Source organism: Mesocricetus auratus, unplaced genomic scaffold (genome assembly GCF_017639785.1).
Source record: "Mesocricetus auratus isolate SY011 unplaced genomic scaffold, BCM_Maur_2.0 Super-Scaffold_100008, whole genome shotgun sequence".
Taxonomy (NCBI): Eukaryota; Metazoa; Chordata; class Mammalia; order Rodentia; family Cricetidae; genus Mesocricetus; species Mesocricetus auratus.
The window spans coordinates 73,107,878-73,135,326 of NW_024429192.1; the positions used below are offsets into that span (position 1 = coordinate 73,107,878).

Sequence of the window (27,449 nt, forward strand, 5' to 3'; positions counted from 1 at the left end):
TCCTGTGATCTGTAAGAGTTTGACAAGTTCTTTCTACTACCATGAAAGACATGACTGGAAGAAGCAGGTTCCAGAAGGAATGACGTATATTTACTTAGACCCAAGACACAGTAGACCAAGCACAGGAGTATGCTCCCAAAGTCTTTTCCACACATAAGCTGGAACAAAGGATCCAGTGCCTGGAGCCAGGCGTGCAGACAGATCATGTTGAGATGACCTACAGTATGAGTCATCAAAATCCAATTCATCTCTATAGACCAGGACAGAGGGGTGAGGCACAGAAAGCACTTAGTTTCAGGGATCACATGCACAGTATACTTAATGCATCTCCCAAGGGCTGGTCATCTAGGAGTATGTTGGGTGTGTGGGTGAACTGTCAAGGAGGCATTCCATAGGAGACTTCAGCTACTGTCATTGTGCCCTTGACCCCAAGGTTTGGCTGCCTTTTGCTCCTTGACTGTTCACCTTCTGTGGTGGGCACTGGTAGCCAAACTGACCTTCCCACATGTGTGAGCATTCCCAGCCTCCGTTCCACAAGAGAGTATGGCCCTTCTTTTGTCTCCAAAGGCCTCTAAAACTCCTAGAATGACTGAGAAAAGAGGCTGAGGGCAGATAACTAACTGCCATGATCTCTACTCCTCCTGCTCTGCTCATCATCACAATTTCATGTGTCCAAGCTGCATCCAATGCTGTATATTATGAGATTATAAACAACAACCCCATAACTAGAGCCGACATGCCTATATGGAACATGGTACCAGGATCAAGTATAAAGACTTCACTTGTATTAACACGGTTCATATACTCTCAACACTGACTGATACAAAGATGACCATCACTGGCTAGTTTACATAGAAATGATGAAAAGACTCAGGAGCACCTGGGGATGTAGCTTGGCAGCAGGGCACATGTGAGGTCTGAGCTCATGCACAAAAATGCCCCCTCCCCCATGAAAGACACATGGCTGTCATGAAAGACAAGTGAATGTCAGCCTCACGGGCTTTCAAAATACCCATCAGTCCTTCAGGAAGAATGAACAACAGCAGCCTAGATGAGCTCCCACCAGAAATCGAAAGGAACCACCAATTATCACCCACCACTCTGCACCACATGCTACCTTTTGTAAAAGACCCAAGGAATCTGAATACAGTCATTTAGGTTACACTAGTCACAGGAAAGTATCAAGCATCAGGAAGCAGGCAGAAAACAGCCTTTTCCAAACATCCTGTGCTGCTAGTTTGCACTCAGAAACCAGGTCAAGCTTTCACAACTGAGAAAATGACAGAAACCAGAGAAAAACTCAACAGAAACAATTTGGTATCAAGTTGTTGGCAGAATTCTGTAAGAGAAAAACAGATAAACATCTTTTAGGCGGTCCTTTTCTGTTAGAGAAGAAAAAAGCAAAAACAAAACCCCAAAACTGCATCAGTTCTCAGTGAAAGACTAGGGACACAAGCAAAGCTACAGGACAATCTTAAACTTAACAATGACCATGCTTGGTCACTAGTGAAGACTATCTGCCAATGACATGAGAAGCCAAGGTATTCATACATAACATACATGGTTCCAGATGAAAGATGCTTTCAAACAACTCTGTAAGATTAATCTCAACTGAAAACTGAGGGAAATTATAGAGCTTTATTTATGACTGGAGCTACGAAGTGAGATCCCATCAGGAAGGAAGGAAGGAAGGAAGGAAGGAAGGAAGGAAGGAAGGAAGGAAGGAAGGAAGGAAGGAAGGAAGGAAGGAAGGGAACAGGCAGAAACAAAACTAGCCAACTATAAGCATGTGTTACCTTTGAAGAGAAATGAAAGCCCCAAGATAGCCCTGGAACCCAGAGACCAAAGCCTCTAGATCTGCAGTCATTTATTACACAAGCCACAGGACACTAGTAATTCATCACCAGTTTGCCAATTATGAATATCTCAGCAAATGCATAAAAAATGCAGTTCTTTGTGACTGTTTTACTTCACATACAGAATGTCTATCACGTTATTGAGACTTACTTTGTGGTAGCATGAATACTTCATACTTTATATGGCCAAACAATACTGCCAGATACTGACACATTCTGTTTATCTACCCCTCAGTTAGTAGGCATTTGGAATATCTCTATTTTGAGCTAAGAAAAGTTATTACTCTGGGCAGTAGTAGCACACGCCTTTAATCCCAGCACCTGGGAGGCAGAGGCAGGCGGATCTTTGTGAATTTGAGGTCAGCCTGATCTACACAGCAAGTCCTAGGACAGGCTCAGAAGCTATACAGAGGATCCCTGTCCCAGAAAAAGAAAGGAAGGGAGGGAAAGTTATTACTTTAGTCTGTGTATGAGTGTTTTGCCTCATGTATGTCTGTGCATCATGTGTATGCAGTCCCCAAGAGACCAGAAATGGCCATCAGATGCTCTGGAATTGGAGTTACCACTGCTGTGAGTCAACACATGGGTGCTGGGAATTGAGTCAGGGTCCTCTGGAAGAGCAGTCAGTGTTCTTGACCATTGAGCCGTCTCTCCATCTCCTCTACTTCTGGCTTTTATGAATGATAATATAGACATATCAATACAAGATTTTAGCCGGAGGTTTTCTTTTATTTCAAATAATACCTAGGAGATTTTCTGTGTTCTGGCCCACCCTGCAGCCACTTATAAAATGATCATTCAGAGCTTTAATATTAATTATAATTGTTTGGGCAATGGCTCAGGTTTATTACTAGCTAGCTCTTACATTAAAATGAACCCATTTCTATTAATCTATGTATTGCCACAAGCATCAGGATTCAGGTATTATGCTCCCTGACAACTGACATTCAGGCTGATATTTAGACAACTCAAAGGGCCCTGTGTTGCATGGCTACATTATGCATTATGTTGGCTGCATAAGGACTCTGTACACATGTGCAAGCTTTCCCTTTTAAGTGATTGCCTCCCACCTGTTCTTTCCCCTTCCCCTTCAATCTCTGTTCCAGCCCCCTTCCCCTTTCATCTCTGTTCCCGATTGGTCAACACCTACCCCTCCCTTTTGCCAATAAACTCCAAGTGGATTTTGTTGAATTTCATTGCCTGCAGCTATAGCAAAACAACAACAAGGCCATGGCATTACCTCATTTTCTACAAGTCTGCTCAGTGACTGCTGGGGTCTTCTCTCCACCCTACCCTCTTTCTCCCTGTATTTAGTTTGGCTTTCCTGCCAGCTATATTCTGCTCTGTCATAGGCCAAAGCCGCTTATTCATCAGTCAATAAAAGCAACACGTATTTTCAGCATAAAGGACATCCTATATCAAAGGAATATATACATAGTGTGTCATTATTCTTTGAGAAATCACTCTATTGCTCTTCATAGCAGGGCACCATTTTCCTTTCCTCTCAGCAATGTAAAAGGGCTCTGATTTCTCTACATTCTGTTAACACCACTTCTTTTTTGTTTTTACATGGGGTGTTTTTATTATTATGCTCAAGTGATCCTCCTGTCTCAGGTCCCGAGTAACAGGAACTACAAGTACAGCATCACTACTAACTATAATATTTTTACTTTTTTAAATCATAATAGGTATGAACTGGTATCTCACTGTGGTTTGGGTTTCTTTGTTTATTTTGTTTTTGAAGCAGGATCTCACTATCTCTGATTGGCTTGAACTTGTGACAATCTTCCTGCCTTAGCCTCCCTAGAGCTAGGGTATGTATGTCATTATGTCCATATCTCATGATGTTATTTTTTAATTTAGTTCACCTGTGATTTGTGCATGTGTGTGTGATATGAGTGTGGGCATGTGTGAAGGTCAGAGGGCAACTTTCACGAGCTGCTGCTTTGATAGATTTTCCCCCTGAGCCTACCCATTAGCAGTATTGGCCATTTTATGCCTTCTTCTGAGAAATGTCTATTTAAATCTTTTGCCTATTTTTAGTGTTGTTTATATAAACTAAAGAGTCAACCTTCAGCAAATATTATTTATATTTTCTGGCAATATATATAATGCCAGGAGTTATTTTTCACTCTCTTGATATGTCCTATAATGCACAAGAAGTTTGTATTTTAATTAACGGTATATGCATATGGGTAGACATACTATGGTCGTGCAAGTAGAGGTCAGAGAACAACTTGCAGGAGCTGACTTCTTCTACCATGTGATGTGGGTGGCAGGAATAGAATGGAGGGTGCCTTCCCTGCTGAGTCATCTCACCAGCCACCAAAGGTTCATTTTGATGAAGTTGGGACTGCCTGCTTTCTTCTGTTGCTTGTGCTTTTGGAGCTAAAGCCATAAAGCTGTTGCCTATGGCTAGGGACATAGCCCAGTTGACAGGACAGTGCATCCTAGATGCACAAAGCCTTGGCTTTAATCACCAGCACTGCACAAACTGGGTGTGCTGACACAAGCCTGTGACCCTAGCACTCAGAGGACAAATAAAAGTGACTGTCCACAAGGATGTGAAGTTATTTCTTAAGAAAGAGTCAAGAGTTGCCACAGCAGCCAAGGACACTGGTCAGCAACAACAACTGGACTACAGTATCAGTCCCTCTGCTGATGGTTGCTTAGACTGCTCAATGAACACCCCAGACACAGAACAAGTAAAATGCACAGGCTTTTCATATTTGGTGAGTATGACTTGGGATTTAGACCTGTTTGCTGTTGTCTCTAAAACACTATGAAACCAAACTGTAGATGTAACTAACAAATGTGACTGAGCTAATTACTATGAAACTACAGGAACGTGTAAGACAGTGCCAACCATTACTGCTGTCCTAATTAAAAAACAGAAATTTTGGACTTAGCTCCTTGGCAGCAGGAAGGACACAGATCCCACCCTGACTGAAATAAATAAGTCTCTTGCTGGTCTTGCAAGCATTAACTAAGTACCTCCCTCTTGTGCTCTGTTGCTGCCTCCACTTCCCTTTTCGAATGCTAGGATGCCTAGGTGGTTTTCTCTGTGTGTAACTTGTAGGCTGGGGCTTAGGTGAAAACAGATTGGCTGTGTCTATGAAATTATGTGTCAAATATGAAGTCTCAACCAAAAAGAGTAGATATGAAAAAATAATTGACTTCCCATAAAGGGTCTTTTTCATAGATAAAATGATCAAACTAGAATGATACTGGGGGGAGGGGCACAATAGCCCTTTAAGGAATGAGAGAGGGGACTTAAAAAAATTGTTGGTTAGACAGTGGTAGTGCACACTTTCAGTCACATAACTTGGAAAGCAGAGGTAGTCAGATCTCTAAGTCTGAGGCCAGTCTAGTCTATAGAGTGAGTTCCAGGACAGCCAGGGGTACACAGAGAAACTCTGCCTCAAAAAAAAAAAAAGTTTTCTATAGCACTGGAGTAGGGAATGGGGATGGCCTAGAACTCAGAACTCACTTAGTAGCCAGGCTGGCTTCAATTCAAAAGAAATACTCTACTTCTAATGCCTGAGTGCTGGGATTAAGGGTGTGCACGGCCATGCCCAGCTTTATTATCTTAAATTTATGCTAACAGTACATGCTATAGAGAACCTCCTGAATAAACTTTAAATTATTATTATTAACTCTGTAATTGTCCTCTCTCCATGGGATCCTTTGTCTTACATTAACATTCTTCACATCTTACAAATAGAGAGAACTGGTAAAGTAACTCAGTGGTAATGCACTTGCCCAGCACATAGAAGGTCCTGGGTTCAACCCTCAACAATAGGGGGAAAGGGTTGGGGAGACAAGAAACAGACCATTTTAAAATTGCCTTCGCCTATTTTCTGTTCCGGTGTCAGGCACCTCAGGAGCCTTGGGTTGCCGTTCAGACATGGCCAAGTCCAAGAACCACACTACACACAACCAATCCCGAAAATAGCACAGAAATGGCATCAAGACTCTCTTAAGAGGGTCGACCCCAAGTTCCCGAGCAGCAGTGCTTTGAGTAGAAACACAACAAGAAAGGCCTAAGAAGTACAGGCAAACAATGTGAAGACAATGAGTGCATGCGCAGAGGCTATCAAGGCCCTTTGTGAAGTCCAAGCTGGTTAAGTCCAAGATGCCAAAGAGTCCCATTCGCAAACTCAGCTGTCTTCCTTCGACTGCACACGCCAAACTTGGGAAGCAGATTAGAAGCTACATGGCCAAGGGTCACAGGCTCTGCCAACCAAAGTCCAAGGTTCAAACCAAGGCAGAGGCTTGAGAGGCCGAGGCCCAGGTCCAGGCTTCAGCTTCAGCTCAGGTGCCCAGGCCCCTGTGAAGCACCGTAGAAAAGGTTTCTGTCCGCCATGTGAAGACAGATGGACTGGTGTGACACCTATACACTATCTGCAGATGATCAGGACTCTATGATGCGTCTACAAATAAACTTGAGGCAAGATCTGTTTTAAAAACTACTTTACCTTTGCCTCCTATTATTACTCAAGTCCCTAAAGAAGCTCTAAGACCTATGACTGTATATTTTTAACTGCGTGTATATGTGAAGGATGTTGCACATGAGTGTAGGGCCTGCAGAAGCCAGAAGAGGGTGCTGTCCCTGTACCTGCAGGCTTGCAAGATTTCAAGGAAAGATCATTGTTCCCTTCTTCCTTGACTCTTGACTTTCCAGTTCCTCCCCCTCCTCAATGCGCTGGAGTGCTACCTTTTAAATCTCTTTCACAGCTGACTCACAAGGCCTTGGGAGTCAGAGCAGGCGCAAGCGGACCTGGACTGCCAAGGGTCCTCGGGTAGGAAGGCTCTTACTACAATAGGCATTTACCTCCATGAGGAACAGCAAGTAAAATGAGGGCAAGCAGACATCCAGCAGTGTTCAAGCACACTGTCGTTAAAAAAATACAGACATTTCCAGGTGTGGTGGTGTATACCATTAATCCCGGCAGGCCAGTCTAAAGCTTTAGGGTTAGACCCTGTCTCAAAAAAAAAAAAAAAAAAAGCCAAAACAAAACAAAAGAATACAGAGACATTAGCCAATACTGCTCTCACAGGCAGTTAGTTCTTCTCCAGTTAGTCAAGGCCTACTGGTAGAGCTAGGGATTTAGAAACAGCTTCAAAAGAGATCACTAAGGCACTACTTGCAGTAACTCAAAGACCAAGGGAGAGTGAACTGTACTGGTGAGGGGCTGAAGAACCTCTGAGCACCTCCTTTAGGATCTAAGGTTTATTCATTAGCCACTAGAAAGCTTTCTTGAGATGGGTAGTCTCTGTGGTAGGAATGTAACAGTCACTGGACTCCCTGCCCACACATGCCCCTGATCACACCAAAAGGCAGAGGCAACTTCCTCTTCCTGAACCTGTAGCACTGGCCTTAAATTTCCTATATACAGAGGATGTTCCAGTTTCTCTCCAGAAACACAAGCACAGTGATACAATGAAATCTCAGCTATAATGCTAGTGATACTATGTGAAGGCCACATAGTAAAAGCAACACACAATCTATGAGTGAAGCCTCTAATGGATCTTCCAGCCCAGCCCAGCCCAGCCACCCCGGAAAAGCAGCCCCAAGAAAAGACAGAAGACAGACTAGTAGAAGTGCCCAGCTAGACAATTCCAACCACAACTCCAGACTCACAGACCTAGGAAAACTAAAGGGTTATTCTTTCAAGCCACTAAGTTTTAGACTGACTTGTCATGAACTAAGACAATAAACAAAGCTAAACCAACAAAGTTTACATTTTAGAAACAGAAATAGTAGATTCAGTTCAACCCCTTCTTTTGTTTTGTTTGTCCTGGAACTCACTCTGTAGACCAGGCTGGCCTTGAACTCACAGAGATCTGTCGGCCCCTGCCTCCTGAGTGTTGGGATTAAAGAAATTCACCACTATGCCTGTGTTCCATTAAGTCTTTACCAAAATTCTTTTAACTTCAGTGGCTGCCTTTATTGAAATTCCTTTAACTGTAGTGAATGCCTTTAATCCCAGTATTTGAAAAACAAGAAGCAAGCAGATCTCCGTGAGTTCAAGGTCAGTCTGGTGTACAAAGCAAGTTCCAGGACAATCAAAGTTACATAGAAAGACCATGTCTCAAAAATATAGGATTAAAAAAAAAAAGCTAAGTGCATTGCCTGAGTCTCTGACATCAGGACCACTGCAAAACTCATGAAACAACACAAAAGATAGGACTAAACAATACAATGTCAGATATTTGCGAATTAAACCATCTATGTATCCAAATATATAAAGGACTATTTAAAAATACCAAAGGACAAAAACAGACAACTTCACCACAGAACGTTTACAATGGATCAAAAGCACTAAACAGATGTGTGATGTCATTACTGAGCAAACACCAATCAGAATCACAGTCACTGGCGACTGTAGTGACAATGACAGTCACAAATGTAGGGAGGAACAGAAGCAGGTCATCTCTCGAGGTCAGTCTAATCTACACCATGAAACCTTGTCTTGGCAATACAACACAGTTAATGTATGAACCCTAACAAGATTATGCTACGTGAAAGAGTTTGCAAAAATCATTATGACTGTGTTTATAAAGCAAGTTTCAAATGGGAAAATTCACAGCAATAAAGCAAGTGAGTGGCTGCTGTGGTTAGGGGGAAATGGAGCATGACTGCTAATGTGTATCAGGCTTCTATAAAATATTCTAACATTATACTGCAATAATTGTCCACAACTCAGAATATCCTAGATAGCTGAATTATATACCTCAAGTGGGCAAATTTCATACTTCTTAATTCAATTTCAACAATGCTTTTAAAAGAAAAACAAAATGCATGTTACACAACCAGAGGAGTCCATAAGCTCTCGGGACTTGTCCTTCCATATATATGTAAACAGAAACACACTTCCATCTATAATTCAATTTCACTTCATTTTTAGTATTTTATTTATCATGTATACAGTGTTCTGCCTGCATGTGTGCCTGCAGGCCAGGAGAGGGCACCAGATCCCAATATAGATGGTTATGAGCCACCATGGGGTTGCTGGGAATTGAACTCAGGACCTCTGGGAAGAGCAGTCAGTGCTCTTAACCTCTGAGCCATCTCTCCAGCCCTTGCATCACTTCTTAAAAATGGATTATTCACTTTATTTATTATTCGTTTGTTTGTTTGCTTACTTACTCATTCATTCATTTATTTATTTATTTGGAAATGGTCTCCACTTGTAGCCCTGGCCAGCCTAACTCATATGTAGACCAGACTGGCCTCAAATCCACCTGCCTCTGCCTGCTAAGTGCTAAGATTAAAAGCATACATCACCACACCAGCTTTACATTAAAATTGTGTGGGGGTGGGGCGGTGAAGGGAGAAGGGCAGTATGGGTAGGTAATGTGCATGAGAACGCAGGTGCCTGTGGAGGCCAGAAGACCCCATGGAGCTGGAGTTTTAGGCTGTTGTATACATGGGTACTGGGAACTGAACTTGAATCCTCTTCAAGAACAGCATGGTCTTTTATCTGCTGAGCCATCTTTCCAGCCCCTTGTTTCACTTCTAGCTTCCACTCCTGAGAACTAACACATTAGGAGAAGTTCACCTAAAGGCCAGGGTGCTGCACCAGCCCGGAAATTATTCTTCCAATTCCACCTGGGAGGTTCCAATCTCAACTTGACCAAACATTGCCTACCTCTGTGAACAGAGGAATCAAAGAGGAATGGGGCCCTGTGCATCAGGAATATGTAAGCTCTGGGGGCATGAAGTCAGCCTCTCCTTCAGAGGAACAGTGGGCTCCAAGGAGCTGACTACACATATATGACAGGGTCAATGATGAGACCAGGGTCAGAAGAGGGTCTGTAGCCTCAGTGCCCATCCAGGAGTCTTGTCTATTTCATGGACATGAGAGGTTCCAGATTGCTGTGTATCTGAGATCAGCAAGCAAGTACTCCCCCTCTCCAGGCTCCAAGTAGAATGGTCTCAGTTTCAGAAACACTCCCCTCTTGGAACTGCTCTGCTGGGGACTTTGACTAGCAGGGTCTTACCCGGGTCTTGGCCTTCAGGAACACATGACTCTCCATATCCTTGCTAGATTTACTGTGGGCCACACCAGCTTTCCTCATGGCATCCTCACTGAAATACAAAAGAAGAGATGTTTATATACACTAGCAGGTCTCCCCTGGTAGACAGGTGCTGTCCCCAGGAAGCCAACCTGGCTGAGTCCTGAAGAGAAATGAAGAGAGGACACTCAGCAGGGCAGTGGCCACAGATAGCCAGAGTAAGAGAAGGGCCACAAGAAGGCAGAACAGATAGGACAACAGGACTGTCTCAAGAGACTGCTCACAATCATCACTGAGATTGTTAATTAGGCTAGTGGGTGGCCAACCAACCCCTATTTCTAGGCCTCTGAATGGCCTGAGCCCCTACTCAACTCTATATCTGAGTACAGTGGACTGCAGTTCTATATTCCTCCCACATAAAATGAATTGTTCACACAGGTCATAGCCCATTCCCGCTAAGGCAAGAGTCTGTGTGGAGCAATTCATGTTTCCCTAACAGAGTCTAAGAGACCAGCTCCAATTTGTAACTACTGAGAACTACAGGAAATAGTCCACACTAATATAAAACAATAGCAAAACATCTAAAATGCATTTTATGCAGATATCCTAGGAAAGGTTCTTCTTCACACTATGGAGGAAAGAGCTATGGACATAGGTCAAACAGAGCTCTGGGAGCACAGACTGCCTCCTTCTACATATACACACACAGAAAAAACACGTATGGGGGGGGGCTGGAGAGATGGTTCAAGGGGTTAAGAGTACTTAACCTGAGGTCCTGAGTTTGATTCTCAACACCCACATGTGGCTCACAAACACCTGTAACTCCTATTCCAGGAACTACATCTTCTCTGGCCTCTGAGGGCACTGCATGCATTCATACAAGCAATACACTCATACACATTAAAGAAAATAAGAAGGGCTGGAGAGATGGCTCAGAGGTTAAGAGCACTGACTGCCCTTACTGAGGTCCTGAGTTTAATTTCCAGCAACCCCATGGTGGCTCACAACCATCTATATTGGGATCTGGTGCCCTCTCCTGGCCTGCAGGCACACATGCAGGCAGAACACTGTATACTAAATAAATAAAATCTTTAAAAGAGAAGAAGTATTTTTTTAAAAAAGAACAGGTATATATCTGTTAGAAAGAAAGATGGGTATTAAGCTGGGGGCCTGGGGCCTGGACACTCTGATCTGCTGGAAGCCTGTCTTCTCTTTGCAGCACTGGGCTTGTTGGTAAACCAATCAACAAGTTGGGGGCTCTGAGGTTTAACTCAGCATGGGATAAAAGCCCAGTTCAGTTGGTACTCAAAAGCATTCTGACCTCCCCAACACAAACCAACAGTCTACTTACTGAAGAGCTGCACCCATGAAGCCATGGAAAGAGCATAAGTGGGGGCATCAGTGGTGACATGGACCCTACACGGCACGGGATGGATGAGTGAGCTGGCTCAGCTGCACAACCCTGATGACCTGAGTTTGACCCCTAGGACCCATAAAAAGTGGGAGGAAAGAACTGGCACCATAAAGTTGTCCTCTGAGCCCCACAAGCATGTCATAGCACACACATACCCTCTCCACCCACAATAATTAATACATTAAATTAAACATAAAACATCGCATTGCTAAATCCTTCATTAACAGGCATATCTGAAGTTCTGGCCTCCCCTATCCACTTCTGAAGCTCTGGCTCTGACAAGCTGGCAGCAGCAGGTGCCTGCCTGCAAGGCATCCTAGTGAGGAGCAAATATATGAAGAAAAAGGTCCCTGGGACCACAAGAGACACATAGTAATGAAGTAAAATACTACCAAGAACCAGTCCACAGGAAGTATAGGAACAGACACATTCAGGAGTAGGGCCAATGGAGACCCAGGGCAAAAGGCTGAGGCTGCAAGGCCTCCTCAGTGGAAATGGAAACATCATTTGGCAGGTGATAAAATCACTGAGATGAAGCAGATCTGTGTTCAGAAGCATGTGTTATACCTTAAAAAACCTGTAAGCCCCACCAGCCCAAGGAGCAGGTAACTTCCTGGGATTCTGGGAGTTGTAGTTCTTAAAAAATAATAACAAAGCATCATGGAAAGGTAAGGTAGCTGATGTGTTTTGTCCATAAAAGCTGCAACAACAGGCTGAAGAGATGGCTCAGTGGTTAAGAGCCCTGGCTGTCCTTCTAGAAGACCCAGGTTCAATTCCCAGCCCCCACATGGCAGCTCACAACTGTCTGTAACTCAGTTCTAGTGGATGCAACACCCTTCTACCAATGCATATAAAGTAAAAACTAAAAAAAGAAAAAAAAAGCTGCAACAACACAAGTCTTGGGACCACTCAGCTGGAAGTTACAGGGAGTATTCCTGATAATTTCCATCTTAGTCAGTATTTAGTACCTTAATAAAAGCTTGCTTTAATATGACCCAAAATGGTGGAGCTGGTTTTTCTCCAGAGAATCTCAGGATTAACACAAGCCTTACCTGTGTGCCAAAGCCCTACCTCTTCCTTTTCCTGGCAGGTATAAAAAGGAACTGAGAGGTTAGCAATCACAGAGACTTAGCAAGAATTTAGAAGTACAGAACAATGTACCAATGCCAAGGTCCCAAGGGAAGACAAACTTGCAGATGAGTAGGAGGAGCGCAGGCACAGGAGCCTGAGGTGACACAGTTGGAAGCAGTTGTCACCTAAGGCTAAGCCAGACTCTTAAAAGGACTCTCCCAAACTGCTAACAGTTACTTTCACGACACAGTACAGCCTTAGCTCAGTAGTAACACCTGGCAACTTCCTGCAGAGAACAGACAGATCCAGGACATAGAAGACTGTGATAGCTTTGAGACAGTAGGACAGCAAACCACAATCAGTGACCCAGACACAGAAATGTGCTTGGTGAGCAGTAGGCAAAAATGTACCAGTGATATTGAATTAATATGGCTTCTCAGTGAGAAATCACTTGGACTACTCAAAGTTAATAAAGGCAAAAAGAAAAGACTCTTTCTTTAATAATAGCACATGACTAACACACAAAAGGGAACAGGAAACTACCTGCTTAAATGGGCCTTGGGCTTATACATTCCACATATGCTGTCTGCCATCCCTAAATCTCCCTCAGGTTCCAGGTTACACTTAGAAAATTTAAGCAGGGAGCAGAAAGTAAGTCTGGCCACTTGGGCAAATGGAGCGGTACACTGCAGACAACACTGACAGACTCTTCCTTTTGTAAGCAAATCAGTGTTGTTCTTTTCACAGTTGTTACCCAGAGTCACAGTCATAGCAGAAAAGCTATCAGATTAGGCCCCTCCTGAAAAGAGCGCAAGTGATGGGGGAAGTCCTTCTGTGTATATGTTTGTCTTTTTGGTTGATGAATAAAGCACTGTTGGCCAATGAGGAAGCAAGATAGGTGGGACAAGGAGTCAAGGAGGATTCTGGGAAACAGAGGCACAGTCAGTCACCACGTAGGACACAAGAGAAGTAAGAGGTCTGGACCCTTTCTCCAGTAAGAGAAGACCATGTGGAAATACTCAGATTAGCAATTATGGGCTAATAATAAGTCAGAGATAGCCAATAAGAAACCATAACAAACAGCCAACAGCTTCATAATTAACATAGCGTCCTGTGTGTTCATTTGGGACTGACGGGGCTCAGGGACCAGGATGGTGGGAAGAATGCTCATTACACAAAGGGACTTACTTAACAGCTTTGAGACCCTTTGCTGCCCCGTGAGCTGCCCCTTAAAGGCCTAAGGGCTGTCTCCTAATCTAGGTAAAGCTTAACAAATACTAGCAGAAACCTTGCAGCAGCCTTAACTTCATTTTCTTTCCTACAGTTCCTAACAAGCCTAGTCAGGTCAGAGTACTACTCAGTTTCCAGCAATATTGCAGGCAGAGCTGCTCGGCATCAATTTATTACTTCAAGCTTCTTCTGCATCACCAGACGCCAGGGGACATTGCTGAAGGGTGAGCTACCCTTCCATCAGAGTCATGCTACATGGTATATATGGTGTAGGAATCAACTGTTAGAGACCCAGAATTCAAAGTGTATCAACCTAGCTAGAGGTCAAAGAAAACCCTATTCCGAAAAGCTTGAATATACCGGGGTGGGGGGGTGTGTGATTACGACACATACCACAACACACCATACTACATGGTCAAGTAGCGTGGAAAGCAGCCAAGTACTCAGCCTTCCTCTACACTGCACTTTGTCCCAGACAGGCACCGTACCACCCCTGCAGGTCTTGGGTGTGGCCTGATTGAGGTTCTTACTAAGGTTCAAGTCCTCCCTTACTGTAAGACCACGGGCATTGTCAGAGTCTAGTAATCCCTGAAATAAACCTGGCTGCTCTCCAGCTCCTTCTGACCATCCTGAATGAGGCTTTGCCATCTTCCCACCCCATCCACCCTTGGGGCCTGGTTTAGAAAGGCGCCTCCTGGGGACCAATCAATCCTTACAGGCCTAGATCTCCCTTCACAAGAAGGGCTGGAAGGTGCCCTGGCTTCTACAGCTGCCCTTGAAGCATGTATATCTGAAAGACACTGCCTGGCACTGCCTAAGCAGCAATGAGTGAAACATTAAGAAACCTGGCATCCGGAGCACAAGCCTTTAATCCAGTGGTTCTCAACCTGTGGGTCATGATCCCGCTCACAGGGGTCACCTAGGACCATCCTGTATATCATATAGTTACATTATGATCATAACAGTAGAAAAACTACAGTTATGAGTAACAACAAAAATAATTTTGTGGTTGGGGTCACCACAACATGAGGAACTGTATTAAAAGGTCACAGCATTAGGAAGGTTGAGAGCCCTGATTTAATCCCAGCACTTGGGAGGCAGTGGCAAGTAGGTCTCTGTGAGAACTCTGGGAGTTTGAGGCCAGTTAGGTCTATATAGTTCCACCACAGCCAGAGCTACACAATGAGACCCTGTCAAAAAAAAAAAAAAAGAGAGAGAGAACCTACTTTGTGCAGTGAGACGGCATCCTCTATAATAAAGTCCAGCACACTAATATTATTGTCTTCCCAGATGAGGTACCAGTGAGCCCCTGCAGCTCCTTCAGACAAAGCTGCCCCCACCTGAACTGACTCATCGTGGGTATCCTCAACAGTGGGGTACTCTACCACTCCAGCACAAAAGCCCTCCAAGTCTCTCCTACCCTTCTGCCCTGAGCCCTCCTGACCCTTTCTCACGCCTGTTCTTAGGGTCCTGGTTATCACCCAGGGACCCCACAGCTCTGCTAGAGCTCTTTGACCCCACTCTCTTCATCGCTGCTCTCCACTGCAGGCCATGCCCGGCTCCTTCCTTGGCTTGCCTTCTTTAACACTGAAGGAAAGGGCACTACTATCTGGTCTACTGCAGATGTCTAACAAAGATTTCTTTCCCCTCTGGGTGTCAGAACTCATCATCCTGAGCTCAAGACAGGTGGCTTCCCCCCCCCTTTTTTTTGGTTTTTCGAGACAGGGTTTCAATGTATTGTTTTGGAGACTGTCCTGGAACTCGCTCTGTAGATCAGGCTGGCCTCGAACTCACAGAGATCTGCCTGCTTCTGCCTCCCTGAATGCTGGGATTAAAGGCATGCACCACCAACGCCCAGCTTGCTTTCCCCCATTTTTAAGGTTTATTTTTTGTGTGTGCTTTTGTTTTTGTTGGTGGTGGTTTTTTGAGACTGGGTCTCTGTAGTTCTGACTATCATGGATTGGCCTTGAACTCAGAAATCCTCCTTCCCTCCTCTTGAGTGCTGGGATTATCTGGCCTTGGTTTTTGTTGTTGTTTGTTTTGATTTTGAGACAGGGTTCAAGTAGCCCAGGCTGGTTTTAAACTCCCTATGTAGTTGAAGATGACCTTGAAGTCTGGTCCTACTTCCCTTACCAAGTGCTAGGAATTTCTGTCCACACCATCTTATCTAAGTAGACTTGTGTATACCTGTGTGTACAGTCTGTTCACCCACCTGGGATAGAAGCACACAGCTTGCATGTGAGATCCCTCACCCTGAATGTTTAAAACCTAAACCACTAGTAATACAGTACTAGAAGATAATTGAGGAAGGGTTATATAATATCAGGATGACAAAGGTTTTGGTAGACTTGTTACCAGAGATAAAGATGTGTGCCACTTTTTTGTCATTATTTGTCAAGGAGAAAAGGAAAGGTGTCCCTTCTGTTCCATGCATTCAGAGGGAGGCTCTGCCCACCATTCTTACCTCCCTCTGCACAATTAGAAACTACTAGGGACATACTCTTTGGAAAAGTCCCTAATGCCACACACAGGTTATAGAAGGCAGGTCCCAGGAAAAAAACTATAACTGACAGAGAACCCAGTAGCAAGAAGACCAAGGTTAACTGTGCTGAGACACAAGTAAAAAACACAGGAAGAATTATCAACAAGTATACAGAAAATCACTTCCTCACCTGCCCAAAGGTGAGGCATACTACAACAGCAGTATGCCTCTGTGCACAGTGCATTATTTGTGTAGGTATAAAATGTGAACATTCATTACTGACTTACTCAGCCAAATACTGGCAGCAGAAGCAGAGATAATAGAGCGTAGGCTACAAAGCAAGTCTGCAGATCATCCACGTAACTCACAAGGAAGCAGCGTGTGCAAGCTAATATGAACACAGGCACATGCCAGAGGACAAGCTAATATGAACACAGGCACACGCCAGAGGACAAGAGTCAAAGGTGCTTGCTACCTGTGAGAAGAGTACATGAGCAGAGGGCCAGTGACTTTTGAAATTCATATGCACTCTAAATATTAAGGGACTGGGGAGATGTTTCAGTGGGTAAGGCACTTGCTGCTCAAGCATGAGAACCCAAGTATTGTCCGCAGAACCACACAGAAAGTCAGTTGGTGGCACTCATCTGTATCCACAGTGCTCTGGAGCCTCAAGAAATAAGGCAGAGAGCTCTGGCAGAGGAACATACCTGATGCTGATAGGCAGCCTCTACACCTACACCTCACGCACGCACGCACACACCAAAAAATAATAATAGAGTCAGTGTCTCACTATGTAGCCTTGGCTAGTCTGGAACTGTATCTACTATGTTGACTAGGCTGGGCTCAAACTCCTCTAAAGATCTGCCTTCCTGCCCCTGCCTCCCAAACCCTGGGATTAAAGGCATGTGCCACCATGCCCAGCATAATACATTTATTTATTACTTCTTGTTTTTGAGAGTGTCTCACCATGTAGCCTTGGCTGTCCTGCAACTCACTCCTGAGTGCTGGGGCTAAAAATGTGAACCACCAAAGCCAGCCACAAAAAATTTTTAGTCATTAAAAATTAAATTGAGAGCCGGAGAGATGGTTCAGTGACTAAGAGCACCGGTTGCTCTTTCAGAGGTCCTGAGTTCAATTCCCAGCAACCACATAGCGGTTGACAACCATCTATAGATATCTGGTGCCCTCCTCTGTCGTGCAGACACACATGCAGGCAGAATACTATATACACAATAAAAAAAATTTAAATTGAGGCCGGGCGTTGGTGGTGCACGCCTTTAATCCCAGCACTCAGGAGGCAGAGGCAGACGGATCTCTGTGAGTTCGAGGCCAGCCTGATCTACAGAGCGAGTTCCAGGATAGCCTCTAAAACAATGAAGAGAAACCCTGTCTCGAAAAACCAAAAAAAAAAAAGGGGAGGGGGGAAGCCACCCTGTCTCGAAAAAAAATTAAATTGACACCAGGGTGGATTTCTGTGAGTTTGAGACCAGCCTGGTTTACAAGAGCTAGTTCCAGGATAGCCTCCAAAGCCACAGAGAAACCCTACCTCAAAAAATAAATAAATAAATAACAATAAATAAATAAATAAAATTTGATTTATCTGCTGTGATAGTTTGAATACAAATGATCCCTACAGCTAGGTGGTGGTGGCCAACATCTTTAATCCCAGCAATTAGGAGGCAGAGACAGGTGGATATCTGAGTTTTAGGCCAGCCCGGTCTACAGAGATAGTTCAAGGACAGCCAGGGCTGTTACGGAGATACCCTGTCATAGGAAACACACATGCACACGCACACACACACAACAACTCTCTCTCTCTCTCTCTCTCTCTCTCTCTCTCTCTCTCTCTCTCTCTCTCTCTCTCTCTCTCTCTCTCTCTCTCTCTCTCCCTCCCCTCTCTCTCTCCCCCAAAGTTATTTGTGGAGGGGGAGAGAATAAAACAATGAAAGCTGAATATGGTGGTTCACCCTTCTGATCTCAGTTCTATGACTAGTGGCTGAGGCTGGCAGATTTCCAGGAGTTTGAGGCCAGTCTATCCCACAGAGTGAGTTCCAGGCTCTCCTGGACTAGAGACTGAGATATTACTGTCATTAAACAATAATCATGAATTAGTGAGGTATGATGGTTCAGACTTGTAATATAAGGCACTTGAGCAGCTAAGGCAGGAAGATTAAAGCAAATTTGAAATCAGCCTGAGTTACAGAATGAGATCCTGTGTCAAAAAGCAGGGACAGCGGCACTAGGCTAGCCCGGTGTGGTGGTACCCTACTCTTAACACAGCATTCAGGAAGTAGAAGTCTCAGAGTTCCAGGTCTGTCGGGGCTGCAATAGTGAGAATTTGTCTCAGAAGGAGGTAGGAGGTAGGGAGGGACTAGAGAGATGACTCTGTCGCTAAGAGCACTCATGTTCATTTCCCAGCATCCTCAGCTCGGGGATCTGATGCCCTCTTCTGAACTCCATAAGTACCACAATTGCACATGGCGCACGTGGCGCACATACAGGCAAAATACTCATATACACAAAATAAAAATAGTGATTTTAGAAAGACAAATGTTCACAATGTATCACAGACACAGAAAAATCCTGGGGCTTGAGAGATGGCTCAGAGTTAAGACTCTGTATTGCTCTTCCAGAGGACCAGAGTTTGATTCCCAGCACCCACATTGGATGGCTTACAACTACCTGCAACTACGGCTCCTGGAGACCTGACACCCTCCTCTGGCCTCCTCAGGTATCTGCATGCATAACCTCCTGAAACACAATTTTAAATAAATCTTAAAAGAAAAAACTTAAGGTTTAAAGCTAGTTCAAAAACTTAGAAATTTGCTTGCTCAGAGTGTAAATTAAAATGACTTTCTGTTCTTAAGAACTACACAAGGAACATCAGCTACTGTTAAGAAAAACCTGATTCATTTTTCTTTCTGTGGTGCTCAGGATGGAGTCTGGGTCATGCATGCTGGGCAAGTGCTCTCCCTCTTGGCTCCATTCCCAGCTTATTCACATTTCTAAACCTTCCTGTGTCAGCTAAAAGACATGAAGCGTTTCTCCTAGCAACAAACCATACATTCTTCAGGTCCCAGAATAAGAAGTTGGTAGGAGCTGGGCGGTGGTGCACGCCTTTAATTCCAGCACTTGGGAGGCAGAGGCAGGCGGATCTCTGTGAGTTTGAGACCACCCTGGTCTACTGAGTGAGTTCCAAGACAGGCTCCAAAACAATACAGAGAAACCCTGTCTCAAAAACCAAAACAAAACAAGAAGTCGGTAGGGATGTTAAGGTGGGCAAGGTCACCATGCCTACCCATCTGAAAGGTGTCTTCTAGCTGCAGCTTCAATGAAGCTACACCCCAGATGAAAGACCTCTGTCCTCCCCACACAGGCCTGACTCTCATCTAGTTTACTGCTTCCTTGGAGTCCTTAGAGTGGCAGCAACCCACATCACTGCTCACCTTTTTTTTAAAGATGTATTATGTATACAGTGTTCTACCTGCATGTATGCCTGTGGGCCAAAAGAGGCCACCAGATCTCATTACAGATGGTTGTGAGTCACCATGTGGTTGTTGGAATTGAACTCAAGACTCCTCCAACCCCACTGCTCACCTTCTAATGCACAACAGCAATTCACTGCCCCTGTATGCAGGTGGTCTCACCTTCTAGGAAGCTGAGACCACCTTCTAACAGGCAGCTGAGACCTTCTAACAGGCAGCTGAGGCACATCCGTTAAACTATAGTACAAAGTCTTTCTTTTATTAGTTGACACGCAGTTAACAAACATCTGCAGGTTTCCTGACTTTAGATTCATTCATTCATTCATATGTGTGTAGGTGCACATCTGTGCATACACTGAGGCCAGAAACAGCGTTGAATTCTTCAGAGCTGGATTTACAGGTGTATTTGTAAAATACTCAGCTTGCTGCATGGATGCTGGGATTGAAACTTCCGTTCTCATAATTGAACAGGAAGCATTCCCAACCACTGAAGCATCTCTCCAGCCCCAGTAGTATATTTCAGAATTTAACTATTTGCCCACATAGGAATGGGTATTTTGAACTTGAAGAGAGCAGAGACTTGCACACTTTTCTCTTCACACTTTTCTGAGCTGCTCAGCTAAACTCTCCTCCTGTTCTCTCCAGGAAAGCCAAAGAGCAAAATCAACGAGGGCCAGCCTGAAGAAAGCTGCCTACCGCCCTTTAAACTCTGAGCTGGCTAAAATGACATGAGTTTCTGGTATTTCCAACCTTAAAAGAACTAAGATGGGAGTGGTGGCACATGCCTTTAGTCCCAGCACTCAGGAGGAAGGTGGACCTCTGTGAGCTCATGGTCTACACAGTGAATTACAGGATAGCCAGAGCTAATGTGTGAGACCGTCTCTCACTCACTCACACACGCACGCACATGAGAACCAAGAGCTAGAAAGACCCTTTGACCTCTGACCTGATGCCAGCCTGGGATCCAGAACATCTCAATTGCCACCAAGCAATTACACCACCACACTGTGTCAATGATTTTGTGGTGCTGGGGCAAGGAGCCCTATCTTTAGAGATGGGCACTCACAGCTAGAATCACAAGGCACCCTGGGTGGGAGGTAAAACAGCCCAGAAGGGAATAGAAAGTGCAGGTGATCGAGAACTGGCCATGCGCCGTTACCCCTCAAAGGATTTGGAAATTTTTTCCTATTAACTCTACTTCTGGGAATGTTCAAAGGCCCATGGAAGAACTACTCCCCCCAAAAGCATTAAATCGTATGTTTATCTTAAGCAAGAGGAGGGCTATACATAGTCTGTTCCTCTTGTGAATGAAAGCTGTGGGCACACAGTGGCTAGCTAGAACCAGTCTAAGCAGAGAAAACAGCCTCAGGCAGGAAAAAAACTACCACTCAAAACTGGACTCAGGAAAAGTCTGTGTGTGTGTGTGCCTATCAACATGATAGACATTCAGTCGTGTGTGTGTGTGTGTGTGTGTGTGTGTGTGTGCCTACAGACATTTAGTTGTGTGTGTGTGTGTGCCTACCAACACGATAGACATTCAATCATATGCATGTGTGCCCACCAGCATAACAGACATTCATTCAGTCATACTAGAAGCACACAGGTTTAGGAGAAATGTATCCCTACGTCAATATTGGCACAACTGGGCAGAGAGATTACAGAAACACTTTCCTGTTTTTCAATCCCCTATAATGTTATCTTGTAGACAGTGAAGTGCTACACCCAAAATTCTGGCTATACTGACCAAAACAAGAGAGGCAGGCAGGGCTGAGGAGAGGAGGGGGGCTGAGACTGCTGCCACAGAGCCACTTCTTTGAAGCCAAGGGTCTGAAGTCTGTGCCCCTCAAACAACAACCCCTCTCTGGGAAGATAAGCAGAGGAAAGGAGAGGTGAGCCTCTGAGGTACTCTATGGAGTAGTAGTTGAGAGGCCATTAAGCCTTGGCTCCTTCTTTCCCTTCTGTTCTCTAGACTACGTTTTTGTTTTGCTTACCAAACAGAACCACCTTAAGTGATCCCTTACTCTCTCGTCATAACAATCTTTTCATTTTTCAAAAATTAAAAACAAAATTTTACCATGTGTGCGTGGAAGGGGAGTGGAGGAGAGATGGAGACAGACAGATGTGGGGTGTAGAGATTACAGGGTAACTTTGTAGATTTGGTTCTTCCTTTCTCCACTACTCAGGTAGTGCCTGAACCATTCACCCCATTTTTAACAAAGACAGGTTCTAGTTGTAGAGCAGGCTCATCCTATGCCCCTTTCAGAAGACTGCTTCCAGGCGTACTCTCCGTAGCACTGCTGCTGGAACATTTCTCCTTGGAAGTATTGGTACTGACACCCACAACCCAAATCACCTCACATCCTTCTCTCAGAATCAATGCATCACCAAGGCTTTCTCTGCAGGGTGGATACCTGGCTTGTGCCTCCTTTCTGTCCTCTGCAAGTTCATATATGCAGCCACACGCACACATGTACAAGTACATACACACACTCACCATAGCCAACCTTTCCTTCCTTCAGAGGCTTTTTCCTAAGACCATCCCTTCCAGTCCTATTGCCACTGTACCTGAGAAGGTCTCAAATTTGAATTTGCATTTAAATTAAAAAAGATTGCTTGCTATATAGGTAGATGCTGTGAAAACACCAGGCCCATGTGTCGAGCAAGTAACATTCCCTGACACTGCTTTATATATAAATTGGCACCAATTAAGAAAACTGCTCAGCCAGACGGTGGAGGCACCCACCTGTAACCCCAGCACTTGGGAGGCCAAGGCAGGCGGATCTCTGAGTTTGAAGCCAGCCTGGTCTATACAGGGAGTTCCAGGACAGCCAGGATTACAGAGAAACTCTGTCTCAAAAAACCAAAAAGAAAACTATTCAGGGCAATGTGGTAAATAAGGGCCATGTCCCAACACAGCCTGACTCCATTCTGACACCAACAGTCCAGAAAGAAAAGTGACTATATACACCTTGGAGTAGGTTCCCAATACCCACATAGCAATTTACAACCATAGCAACCCCAGTTCTAGGGAACCTGGTACCCTCTTCGGGCTTCTGCAGGCACTGAATGATGCAGTGCACATATATACAAGCAAAACACTCATACACATAAGATAAAGTAAAAATAAAAATTTTAAGACCTATATGCTAGCCTTAAAACCCTGAAATTACATGAAAGTACTAGAACTACAGACACACATTTCTGAAAAGGTGTGAAGGAGCACAATCAACAATGGGAAGATCTTGATTCATAGGCCTGAACTACTCATCAGGATCCAGTTTAAAATCAAAAAAAAAAAAAAAAAAAAAAAAAGAGCCAGGCAGTGGTGGTGCATACCTTTAATCCCAGCACTCAGGAGGCAGAGGCAGGTGGATCTCTGAGTCCAAAGCCAGCCTGATCTACAGAGTTCTATGACAGCAAGGACTGTACAGAGAAATCCTATCTCAGAAAACCAAAACAACAGCAGAAAAAAAAAAAAACACGACGAGAAATGGTTCAGTGGTTTAGAGCACCTGATATTTACAGAAGACCCAGTTTCAGTTTCCAGCACCTACATAATGCTTACAACTATCAGCAATTCCAATTCCAGGGATCTGTCACCCTCCCTCTTCTGGCCTTTGAGGGCACCAGGTACATATTCAATGTGCTTACATACATGCAAGCAAACACTCATCACATAAAATAAAAATATATCTTTTTTTTTCTTTGAAAGTCAGTGTTAATGAGAAAAGGGGACTAGTGAAATGATTCAGCAGTTATGAGCACTAGCTGCTCTTCCAAAGGACCTGGGCAGATTCCCAACAGTCACACAGTGGCTCACAACCACCTGCAACTTCAGTTCCTGGGGCTCTGACCCCTTCTACTGGTCTCCACAGTCATCAGGAGCACAACTGATAAGAAGTCACAGTAGCCAGGCAGTAGTGCACACCTTTGACCCCACAACTCAGGAGGCAGAGGCAGGCAGATCTCCAAGTTCAAGGCCAGTTTGGTCTACAGATCGAGTTCCAGGACAGCCAGAACTACACAAAGAAGCCCTGTCTTTTAAAAAAAAGTTCCACTTTAAGAAATGTGGCTCAGAGATTAAGAGAACATATTACTCTTGCAGAGGTTTTAAATTTGATTCACAGCACCTATAGCTCCAGCTTCAAGGGACTCTCGTCTCCAAGGGCACCTGTATCCAAGTGCATACATATATGCGCATGTACACACACACACACACACACACACACACACACATTTGTGCACACAATAAAAACAAAAATAATCTTAAAAAATACAAAAAGCTCCATTCCATGATGCAATAGTGAGTATCCCATCTCACCAGAGCATGAACACTCTTGGATTATGTCTTGGGAAGAAATGGCTAAGGAAATTAACACTTGAAGAGTACTGGTAGGTGGTTTATCCTCATTTATGTATCCCAAGCTGATTTAATTGGTTGACCAACATCTTCATGTGTCACTTCTGTCTTTACTCAAGCTAAGTACTCAACAGTGAACCCCAGCACCACACCTCAACAGGCCCACAAGAGTACTCAGGAAACCTGTGTCAGACAGACTCAAGAATCCTGTGCATTCTAACACTCATGACCAGACAGGAGTGGATGCTAATTCCAATGCTAATTCATGCTGTTCCTTCCCCATAGAGTTAAGACTAGTATGAAACAAACTGCTTTATCTTCATTGACTTGCAGGGACAAGGGACAGGACAGGAAGCTCACTGTCCTGGAAGAATTGCCCAGCTCAGCAACAGAAAGGATGGGTCTTTCAGGCAGAACAAACAAAGCAACAGCAGCCAAGGAAAGAGTTTGGTTCATCTGAGGATTCACAGGCAGCCTGGTTGGATATAATGTAGAATGAGGGTAGGGCATACAGGTGCAGGCCCTGGAGGAAGGATGAACACTCAAGAGTTGGGTCTATAGGCAATGGGCAGCCACTAAACATAACCTGGGTATCGGAACAGCTGAGGAGAGAAGATAAGAGTACAAAAAAATAGGACATAAGGGTCTCTGAACTATCCTGCTTGGTTTTATGATTTTAATTGCCCACTTGAAGTTTGGAAAGTTCACTAGAATTCCTTTTCCCTCGGGTATCTAACTGAAACTATTATCCACATAAGGAATAATTTAAGGCAATGGCTTTGCCCTAGTCAGTGATCCCCAAACTTCAGTATGTCCAGCACCATCATCAAGGTGCCACAGGCTCAGTCACCATCAGGCAATAGCTGAAAGATCTCTGATCAGAAAATTGGTATCTCAGTTCTAGTAGGTTCATGGTAGATCTCAGTCTGTGGCAAGAGGTCAAAGATCATCAGGAAATTAGGTGTGGTGACTGTAATCCCAACACCAGCAAGGTAGAGGACCTTGAATTCAAGGCTAACCTAAGCTGTGTGAGACTCTCAACCTGCCTCCCTAAAGGGGAAAAAAAGGCATTAGGGGTTTGTACTCCAGTCTCTAAGGATCTATGGAGAATTCCTAACATAAACTGTAGACTCAGTAGCAGCAGGCTCCTCTCTAAAGGCTTCCACTGCACTTTGAGCATTCCCTTACCCAGGTCCATGAAATGGATAGAATCTTGCTCTCCCAGATATTTAAAAGCTATTTGCCTTTAATACCACAGTATGATCCAATCAGCATCCACCTGTAATATGAAGAGTAACTAACTACAACAGCAGTGAGCTCTTCTCTAGGTCTGCTTCCTCACCTTACAATGGGACAAGTGCATCCAGCTCTGAGCATGGTGACTGGCCCATGCCTACAATATTAGCATCTCCAGACCAGTTCATATTACCCAGTCTACCCAGTGATATCCTACCTCAAAACCCACAAAAAAAAAAGAGGTACATGATGACAACATGTGTTAACTCAACACAGCTAGCTGAGTATGGGTTGATACATAATGAGTTCAACATTAGCCTGGACTACATTAAACCCTTGGCTTTTTGTTTGTTTGTCTGGTTTTTCAAGACAAGGTTTCTCTGTGTAACCCTGGCTGTCCTAGAACTAGCTTGTAGACCAGGCTGGCCTCAAACTCAAGAGATCCGCCTGCCTCTGCCTCCCTAAGCTGGTAGTGCTGGGTATGTGCTACCATGAAGAGTGAGACTTGGGGGGGGTAGGGAGGTGGACAAACACCAGAAATCACTGGCAACTGCCTGTCTGCTCCAGCCACACAGCATGCTCTCCTTGGCCTTCTGACATTTTACCAGGACACTAACACAAACCTACCTTTCCCCAGTTGCTGCTACCCCTTCCTGCATCTGTTTAGAAACAGCCGAGCGGTGATGGCCCATGCTTTTAATCTGAGCACTTGGGAGGCAGAGGCAGGTGGATCTCTGTGAGTTTGAGGCCAGCCTGGTCTACAGAGCGAATTCCAGGACAGTCTCAAAACTACAAGAGAAACTGTCTCAAAAAAAAAATTAAAAGAGAGAGAAATGTGCTACACTAGAGAGAGAGAGAGAGAGAGAGAGAGAGAGAGAGAGAGAGAGAGAGAGAGAATGTGCTACACTAAAGAGTACCAGAGCTAAAACCCTCAAGAGTAAGTTACCCTTGACATAAAGTTTATGGTCATTTTGGCACATATTCTATCAGTTTTTACGTTACGTTACTCAATAACAGTGCTCAGTTTATTAAGGTTCTTACATGGGGGGTAACAGCATAGCAGGAAAATTAAGAACAGGGAACAGGCTAGGGAGATGGCTCAGTGGGTAAAGGGCTTACTGGAATGCACTAGGACCTGAGTTTGAGATCTGGCACCTATGTACAAAGCTGAATTCACAAACTTGTAATTCTAGAGCTGGGGAGGTGGAAAAAGGAGGATCTCTGGGGCTTGCTGCCAATCTGTGTAGCTAAATCAGTGAGCTCAGGACTAGTGAGAGATACTGTCTTAAAACATATGGTAGAGAGAAGTTGTAAACAGCATCAATTTGTGACTTACATATACACACAGAAACCCTGAGAAGTAGCTGGTGATGTTCTGGCATTCACTAACTGCTCATGCATTTGCTGTAGACCTACTTGATGCTAGGTATGAACAAGTCAGGATGGATGCATACTTGCTTTCCAAGAGCCTGAAGACCAGGGACATATAAGCATGAATCAAAACTCCCAAGGAATGCCGGGCGATGGTGGCGCACGCCTTTAATCCCAGCACTCGGGAGGCAGAGGCAGGTGGATCTCTGTGAGATCGAGGCTGGGCTGGACCGATAGCCTCCAAAACAATACAAAGAAACCCTGTCTCGTAAATCAAAAAAAAAAAAAAAAAAAAAAAAAATCCCAAGGAAGCCCAACAAAGCCCTGATCAGGAGGATATAAGAAGGGTCTCTCCAGGGGTTCTGCAGGGAATATGGCTGCTTCATTAATAGTCAATGTGAACCAATCAATTGTATCCTACTTACTTTCCTCCTTTGGGTTTCTTTAGATGTCATTGCATCAAACTACACTGGGCTTAGAGATACTACCCTCATCAACCCAAGCCAAAGTGTCTCCTATCACTGCGAGGTCACTGGAAGAGTTTTCTGCTCAGTCAATCCCCAGACCCTGCAAAGCTTGCACAACTCTCTACAGTGTCCCTCCAAGCATCCTTGTGAGACAAACTAGACTAGTATCATTTCACAGATGAAAGGTCAAGCAGTGCCAAGGTCACAAAGGCAATGAGTAGAGAAGGGGAAGAATCCAGCTTCACAGCACATAACAATGGTCACTGTAACAGGAGAGGTTGACCAGGTGGTCCCCAGTAAAACACTGCTTCCCATACTCTTCATCCTGCAGAGGACTGGAGTGCTCTGAGAAACTAAAAAGGACTGAATTAAACTTACCAGAGGGTGACCCACTTTAGATGAGGGGACAGGGATGGATCCTAAGTATCTGACACCAAAGCAGACACTGAAAGGAA

The 27,449-nt window shown here is 44.4% G+C and overlaps 1 protein-coding gene across 8 annotated transcripts in view; it reads right to left on the reverse strand.

Annotated features, from left to right (window-relative positions):
• Positions 1–27,449, reverse strand: part of Med15 (mediator complex subunit 15) — a 59,868-nt gene that overhangs the window by 27,981 nt on the left and 4,438 nt on the right. For 5 of the 8 annotated variants that reach the window (XM_021231495.2, XM_005077543.4, XM_013118710.3 and 2 more), the window contains one exon: positions 9,864–9,951. The exons of 1 other annotated variant lie outside the window; for it this stretch is intronic. In XM_021231495.2, coding sequence (XP_021087154.1) covers positions 9,864–9,951 — 88 coding nt within the window. Of the gene's footprint in view, positions 1–9,863; positions 9,952–27,372; positions 27,440–27,449 lie in introns of all 8 variants that reach the window. 2 more of the 8 variants (XM_013118709.3, XM_013118708.3) reach the window with 1 other exon arrangement.